At 40.4% G+C, this 8697-nt stretch overlaps 1 protein-coding gene across 2 annotated transcripts in view; it reads right to left on the minus strand.

Annotated features, from left to right (window-relative positions):
* Window positions 1–8454, minus strand: part of RANBPM (SPla/RYanodine receptor (SPRY) domain-containing protein) — a 34698-nt gene extending 26244 nt beyond the window's left edge. For both annotated transcript variants that reach the window (XM_082920543.1, XM_082920542.1), the window contains exon 1: window positions 7840–8454. In XM_082920543.1, coding sequence (XP_082776669.1) covers window positions 7840–8195 — 356 coding nt within the window. In that variant the 5' untranslated portion in view covers window positions 8196–8454. The remainder of the gene's footprint in view (window positions 1–7839) is intronic.
* Between the last annotated feature and the right edge of the window lie 243 nt (window positions 8455–8697).

Here is an 8697-nt window from a genome sequence, read left to right on the forward strand (position 1 = left end):
GATGTTGAATCCAGAGGAGGTTCACTGGTGATCATTGAGAGGAATCGTCTCAGGAGTTACACTATGAAGATAGATTTGGGGGTGTTTCTTGGGCCATACAAGCTTTGCAATAGGTTTGGGGCCAACGCAATGATCGAACTTTCTTCTCCAAATACATGAGCAGTTCAGCAATTTTTTGGGTCCAGAAATTTTGTAACAAGGGTGGTGTCTTTGTTGAGATGTCAAAATGGGAAGCTGGGGCAAAACGAAACAACATTATCATTCCAGCAGTGGTTGATGGTTAGGGGTGGGAGGCAATGGCTAAGATGTTGGAACGAGTTATCTATGGAGACTCCAGGGTTACGAATGATGAAAGGGAGATAAGGACTACAGCCAAAGGAGGCCATAATAGAAGTAATCATTCTGTATTTAGTTCTTGCAGAAGAAACACAAATGGGAATAGATTTATTTCCCAAAAAAAAGGGACAAACAGAGGAGCTTCATATGCTGATGTGCTAAAGTCTAAATCAAGTAGTTTGGGTGGCTATAACTTCTTTTTGGAGATGCGCAAGGTGGTGGTGTGCACCAGAACTAACTTTTTCGATGGGTGGGCTCAGATTGAGAAGGAATTAAATCGATCGTTTAAAGCCTTAATTGTTCTAAGGCCTTTTCAATTAAACAAGGCTCTGTTTCTTGCATAAAGTACATAGGAGGCTGACTACTATGGTGCTCAAGGAGTATGTTTCTTTCATAAAAGCATTGCTGTGCGACTGGAAAGCTGGTTGGAGGAGATGTTCAGTAAGGATAATGTCATCGCCTCAAATGGAGGTTGGATCTCTGTCTGCAACTTGCCTTTTAACCTCTAGAATGATAGGGTTTTCGAATGGATTGGGTCAAAGTGTGGAGGGTTGATAGAAGTGGATCGTAGAACCAGAAATTTCGAAAATCTTTTTGAGGCTAGATTGAAGGTTAAAGGCTATGGCAATGGGTTCTTTCCTGCGAATGTTCATGTTCAGCTTGAGGAGATTTCTGTGGTTGTTCGATTGAAGGCTCTATCAAAGCCTGTCGGAAGAAGGGAGGTTCATCGGCAATGGAGGTTTTTAGGCGACTTTCAGTGCCGGAGAAGTGGAAGGTGAGGCGTCTCAGGGGACAAGCTTGACACGTGGCAGGATGGAGATGAGAAGGCAGTTGGGTGATATGCTCGAGGGGGGCACAGGTAATGGAGGAAGAGCAAGGGACGATAGGGGCAGTCAGTCTGGAGGTCTTAATTCTAATGGACCTGGTCTTAATTCTAATGGGCTTGGTCATGATGTAGGCTCATCTCATGATTTGTTAGTCTGTAGCAAGACTAATGATGCTGGTGGACTGGACCTTTTAAGCCCAAGTGATAGACAATTTTTTAAGGATAAGGATCCAGCTCTCACTGGGAGTCCAAATGCTGGTAAACATATCGACAGGGGCCCAAATTTTATTATAGGCCCAAGGGCTGCTCTTTCCAACCCGACTGAGGATTTGGGGCTGGAGTCCAATCGGGTTAATGGTTATGAAGAAGAGGAGGGTCTTCGACGATGCTTAGCGATGAAGGAGCCAAGTCGATTACCACCATGCGACATCCCAGAATCAGACGATCGTGATGTACAAGTTTTTGTCCCCCATTTATAGAGACCTGGATACAGAGGAAGCCCTATTAGGGTTGGCAGATGTGGTTGACAGGTCCAATGGAGATTTTCATAAATTAAATGGGACGTCAAAGGAAGGGATTGAGGATTTAATGGAGGTTATAAGGGCCTCGGAAAAGCAGATTCATGAGGTGGATGAGGGCCATTTCGAGATACACGAGGTATTGCAAAATCTAGAGGAGTATGGATCATCTGCGAGTTCAGAAATGAAGTCAGATGTGGAAATTAGTGAGGGTGAGCAAGATGATAATGGCTGGGATCTCAATCGTTTTTTTAATGCAGATTGTACCATTGGGGGTGAGGATATCAGTAAGGTTTCTGAAGCTCTATATCAGGTCAGTCCTTCCTTAACCCAAGGTTTAATAGTTTCATCTTTGCAGGAGAGGATACAAGCTATTCCAAACTCTTCCTTTGCTGGGGATAGGGCTCAGGGTGGGCTATATGTGGTTCATCAGTCCAATTCCTTTTGTCCTATTCATGAAGTTTCATTAGTTGACACTGTTGTACAAGGGGTGCCAGCTGAAATCCCAAGGGCCACTGTGAATGAGTCTATCATAGTGTCTGAGTCCTTACATGCTAATATATCTCAAGGTTAGGTGAATGATAATCAGTGTGGGAGTCTCGAAAATCATTCTGACAAGAGGGGCCAAGTTTTTAGTGAAGGGAAGGAGGAAACGGAGGGATGGCTACATGAGTTGAGCAAATATGAGACGTGCCCAATTGAGGAGAGTGAGATTCCTCATTTTTTGCAATTACTTCAGGTCATGGGGTTGTCATTGGTTAAAATTAAGGGCACGTTTGGGCCTTTTAGGATGAGTAAAAGGTACACGAGTGAGAATAGTAAAAAGGGGGTAAGAGAATTAAAGAATTTAGCAAGTTCAGTTAATTATGAGAGGAGACGAGAGGCGGTTAGGGGAGGAAATGTTTCCCAATGAAGATCATTAGTTGGAATGTGAGGGGCTTGGGTTCTCGAAAAAAGAGGAGTGTTATCAAGGATTTTCTTAGGAGTCATCAACCGGACATAGTTGTTTTGCAGGAATTTAAAGTAGATGTGTGTGAGAGGAGGTTTATGCAAAGTCTTTGGGGTGCTAGACATAGGAGATGGGTGTGTTTGCCTGCAATTGGTAGATCAGGGGGAGTTGTGATAGTGTGGGATGACAGAGTGGTTTCTAAGTGTGAAACAATAATGGGGGAGTTTTCGCTATCAGTTAGGTTTAGGAACTTAGACAATTCGAAGTGGTGGTTGACAGGGGTTTATGGCCCTAACAGGCCTTCTAGGAGAAAGGATTTTTGGGAGGAGTTATTTGGATTATTTGGGTTGTGTTCACCAAACTAGTGTTTAGGAGGGGATTTTAATGTGGTTAGGACGATCTCAGGAAAACTTAATGGGATTAGAATCACTAGGGGGATGAGAGATTTTGATTCGTTTATACGAGAGTGTGAGCTGGTGGATCCTCCTTTGTGTAATACTAGATTTACTTGGTCAAATCTTCAAGAGAATTTGGTGTGTTGCAGATTGGATAGATTTTTATAATCTTTGAGGTGGGACGGGGTTTTTCCCAATTTAAGACAAGAATCACTACCTAGATTAGTTTCAGATCACTGTCCTATTGTGCTTGAAAGTTGTCCATTAAAATGGGGTCCGGTGCCTTTTAGATTTGAGAACATGTGGCTGGAGCATGCATGTTTTAAGCAAAATTTTGAGGAATGGTGGACCAATGCTAGTTGTCATGAATGGGAGGGTTTTAAATTTATGAGAAAGTTGAAGATTGTCAAGGAGAAGATGAAGTGCTGGAATAGGGAGGTGTTTGGAATTTTGGAATCTTCAAAGAAAGAGGTGATGAGCAGAATTATTGAGTTTAGATGAATTGGAGGCGCTAGGGGGTTTAGTTGAGTCATTAAGGAGAGAAAGATTCGAGTTTAGATTGAAATTGGAGGAGTTGACTTTTAGGGAGCAAGTTTCTTGGGCTCAAAAAGTAAAGATCAAATGGTTAAAGGAAGGAGATGTTAGTTCAAAATTTTTTCACAAGGTTGCAGACGGGAAAAGGAAGAAGAAGTTCATCAAGAGATTGGAGGTAAGCCCAGGGGTTGTGGAGGACAGGGAGAATCAGATTGTCAGTAGCATTTATGATTTTTATTCTCAACTTTATTCGAAGGAAGAGGTGAGTAGACTGGGGATTGAAGGACTAGAATGGGGAATCATTGAACCGGAAATTGCAACATGGCTTGAAAGGCCTTTTGATGAAACAGAAATTCGAGAGGCGGTCTTTGAATGTGAAAGAGACAAAGCTCTAAGCCCGAATGGTTTTTTTATGGCCATCTTTCAGGATTGCTGGGCGGTGGTGAAAGGGGATTTGTTGAGGGTGTTTTTGGAATTTCACGAGTCGGGGGTGGTTAATTTGAGTTCAAATGCCACATTCATTTGTTTAATTCCTAAGAAAGAGAATGCTATCAGAATTAGAGATTTTAGGCCTATTAGTTTGGTAACATCACTATATAAGATTTTGGGGAAGGTTATATCAAAACGACTAAGGATGTCTTTAGGGGATACCGTGTCTAGGGCGCAGGGGGCTTTTGTGAAAGGAAAACAAATTTTAGATGTTGCCTTAGTGGCAAATGAAGTTGTGGAGGAATATAGAAGTTCAGGGAGGGTGGGTCTTATTTTTAAGATAGATTTTGAAAAGGCATATGACCATGTGGATTGGCAATTTTTAGATTTTGTAATGGACAAGAAAGGATAAGGTGGGTGGTGGAGATCTTGGATTAGGGGTTGTTTGTCAACTTGCAATATGTCAATCATAGTTAATGGTAAGCCAGGGGAATGCTTTAGGGCTTCGCGGGGACTTCGACAATGGGACCCACTCTCTCCCTTTCTTTTTATCTTGGTGGCTGATGTACTGGGTAGGATGGTCGATAGAGCTAAAGTAACAGGTATTTTTGAGGGATTGGAGGTGGAGAGGGATAGAGTTAGTGTAACTCATTTACAATATGCGGATGATACTATATTTTTTTCTTCAAGAGATGATAATCAGATAGTTAATCTTTATTCGATTTTGAGAATTTTTGGTTGCTTTCGGGGCTCAAGATTAATTTGGAAAAAAATAGCGCGGTGGGAATTAATATGCAGCAAGATCAACTTCAGAATAAGACGTCTCTTTTAGGATGTGGTATAGAGGCACTTCCGTTTAAGTATTTAGGTCTTCCATTGGGGGGTAATCCTAGGAGTGAAGTTTTTTGGTCTCCAGTGGTGGAAAAGATTGGCAAGAGATTGGAAGGATGGAGTAAGGCTTTACTATCACGAGGGGATAAATACACTTTGGTTAAGACTGTTTTGAGTGGAATTCCTATTTATTATTTATCTTTGTTTAAGGTTCTGATTAAGGTGGCAAGGTTAATAGAAAAGTTGATGAGGGATTTTCTTTGGAAAGGTAAGGATGAGGGGAAAAAGGATCACTTGGTGAATTGGGAGGTAATGTCGTTACCTAAGGAGAACGGGGGTTTGGCTATAGGTAATATTGTGGCTAGGAACTTGGCCCTTCTTGGCAAGTGGTTATGGAGATTTCCACTTGAAACTAATTCACTATGGCATTCGGTTATAAGAAGCAAATATGGGACTCAAGACAATGAAAGGGATTCACGAGTGGTTTTGAGGGGTAGCTGTCGTGCTCCTTAGAAGTCAATTTCTCAAATTTTCACATGCTGGTCCCGACATCATTCTGTAAGGGTGGGCAATGGGGAAATTGTTCGATTTTGGGAGGATGTTTGGATGGGTCAATCTTCTTTTGAAGCCGATTTCCCGCATCTATATCGAGTGGCTCGTTCTCATAATTCTTCAATTGCTTCCATAGCTTGCTCACTTTTGACTCCAATCTCTTGGAATTTTGATTTTTCTAGGAATCTTAATGATAGGGAGGCTTCACAACTGATCTCTTTATTATCCAGAATTGATCAATTTTCTTTATCTCCTCTTTTGGAGGATAAGAGGATTTGGACTCTTCATTCGTCCGGAATATTTTCTTGTAAGTCTTTTTTTGATTACATCATTGATAATCCTCAAGCTCCATAGTTTTCTTTTTGCAAAAGAGTTTGGAAGGCTTCTGCTCCCTTAAAGGTGAAGGTGTTCATGTGGGCCTTAGTTCATGGAGACATTTTGACAAATGATACATTGCAGAAAAGGAGACCTAATCGAGTTCTAAATCCTCAGTGGTACATTCTGTGTTGTAAGAACGGGAAGTCCGTGGATCATTTATTCTTGCATTGTCCAATAGCTTTGAATTTATGGCATAGATTATTTTCTTTGGGAAATGTTACGTGGGTTGCCCTAAAAGGGAGTGCGCATATGCTCCTTGTTAATTTTCGCACATTTGGAGGATCGAAGATAGCCAAAATTTTATGGTGTTGTGCCGTCTTTGCAATTTTTTGGGTTCTATGAATGGAGCGAAATCAGAGGCTGTTTGAAGAGAAGTTTCGGGAGGTAGGCTGTTTGCGGGATCATATTTGTCACTTATCTTCTTTTTGGGCGTCAGGGAACTCTTTATTTAAAGGAGTCCCACTTTTTTTGTTAGCTAGAGATTGGTTGGCAGTGTGTGCTATGTAGGCTTTTGCCCATGTTTAGCTTGTTACGGGTTCTTTTTGTGTTTGTATTCTCTTTGTCCTTTGTAAAAGGATGCCTTATCCTCTTTTCCTTTTTTGATTTATCAATAAAGCTTTTGTTGTTGATGAAAAAAAATAAATAAAAAAAGTTCCCTGTCTGAAATGTCAATAGGGCCCATTAGAGAGTGAATAGAATAGAAATTTGTCAAGCTATCAAACTCTATAAAACCCACTACCAAATATTATGTTCTGTAAATTTAATAGCAATAAGGATTGATCGTACATTTATTGTAGAATTTCCTATTATGTATGCAAAAGCTTTACAGTTTTTGTGGCCATTAATTTGGTGGCTCCTTCAGAAACACAGCTCTTAGAAATACTTTTTGGCTCATCCCACGACCCACAAATTAATAGGGACCAGCAATAAGGAATGGTCTCTTACTTAGCTATAGACCTCTTCACCGATGAATTCTAAGGAGTTACACATAAATCGACACACATGATTGGGCCCCATTTTGATCTTGTTCTATTCAAGTTGTGGAAGTTTTTTTATGTTGGAGCAACCTGCTCTGCATAGAGTTGATCTCAACTTTGAAGATTGGTGCTAGGGAAACACGAAAAGATAATACTCGGGGAATCTTAAAAGAACATGATAACCTCACTTTTTTCAGACAAGTAGTGGCAAGTTTTGTCACTTAAGCAAAGATGTATTCCAGGTCACAGAGCTACCAAGAAGTCACTTTGAATGGGATTCAACCTTGTTGAGGTTAAATGTTTCATTGTCATAGAATGGCTGAAATCCAATTCTCCACATCCTTGCCATTATGGCAATTCAGAGGTGAAGTTTTTATATCTCTGTCAATCTACCTCTTTTGAGAAGGAGATAAGAGTTGGGTCCACAATCTGGCTAAGAAAGAGATGATTCCTCAACCACAAGGTTGGTGAACACCTTATAATCCTTCTATGGGCCATCTTTATAGCGTGTTGAACTAGTTTGCCATTGTCTTTGCACTCTATTGAGTTTAAATTTGCCTCTGATAAGGATTGCCTTCCCTCATTTTTTTCCCCCCTCCTTTTTGCTCATCTTGCAAAGCATGCCTCATTCTTAAAAAGGGCCATTGACTAGCTGGTTTGCTAGGGCATTCTATATTTGGCAAAATAAAAAGTTCAATGCACATAAACAAAAACTTAGAGATGCATAATATGCTTATGCAATTAACAAAAGAAAATTGGAAACTCAACTAAAGCAGCTAAATTCCAAATGTGGGTGGTTTGGTAGGACAAGTCTAGTCTAGGTTTGCCAGAGCCAATTTAAGTTTTAAACTGAATTTTCAAATATAAAAATGCCAATTGATTAAGCTTTCAAAGTTAAAAATCTTGTATCAATATTATCGAAATTTAACTTCCAAAACTGGTTTGCATTGTGTTGCGTCCGTATACACTAATGCAATGTAAAGTAATGAAATGCAACAAAACTAGAGTTTATTAAAAAAATAATAATAATAAATAAATAAACCAATACTTGGTAGAAATTGAATTTCATTGAATTGAAGAATTGGGACAGGTGTGAAGAAGAATATGGTTTTACCCGGGTTGCCTGCGCATCTTGAAACCCTCGGTGGTGAATCCGATGGCAGTCTGGCCCTTGGCGCCAGCGTTCTTGACGTAAATCTCGAAGTAGTAGACAAGGCGCTTCACAGGGGCGGGACGATTGGCCTGGACAACTCCAACATCATGACCGTGCAAGTTCACATTTGTGTAGTGCACAGAGAGCTTGTCTGGAAACACATTCAAGAAACCACCGTAGGTGTTGATTGTGTTGAGCTCCGTCGGAGACTCCTCCTCGGCCTCCTCCTCGACCTCCATCTCCATCGAAGCCTTGGAATTGTGCTTCCATAGCTCCAGAAAGTAGGAGCCTATGCGGTCTTGATGATTGTTCACCATTTATGCCTACACCAAGAACCCTAGATTTTGATTAGAAGAAAGTGAAGGTGTAAGTAAAAGCCCTAGAGATCGATTTGAAAAGCTTTTAACAAGTTTGTTCGTGTGTTTGAGAGAGTTCGTGATTGATGAGCATTTGATTTGATGCGGAGAGAGAGAAAGAGAGAGAGAGAGAGATGCAACTTGAGGGTTGAGTGAACGGTGATGATTATTATTTAACTACACGTTAACATGCCAGCTCCATTTCGTCCAACCCCTAATTGGGGCTTTTCTCAAATAAATTAGTAATTTATTTTTCAAAGTAGATCTAGTTTGATCGAAATATGTAAATTAGGTTAAAATATTATTACAAATCATACTTTTACTGTTTTTCAGGTTTCTCCCGCGAAAAATTTGTGAAATAGTAAAAGCGTGATTACAAACCACGCTTTTAATTAAGAAGACGTGGTTACAAACTACGCTTTTAAGTTAATCATAAAACGTGATTTCAAACCACGCTTTTAAA

The sequence above is a fragment of the Camellia sinensis genome, chromosome 3 (genome assembly GCF_055761805.1).
Source record: "Camellia sinensis isolate YWXY chromosome 3, ASM5576180v1, whole genome shotgun sequence".
Lineage (NCBI taxonomy): Eukaryota > Viridiplantae > Streptophyta > Magnoliopsida > Ericales > Theaceae > Camellia > Camellia sinensis.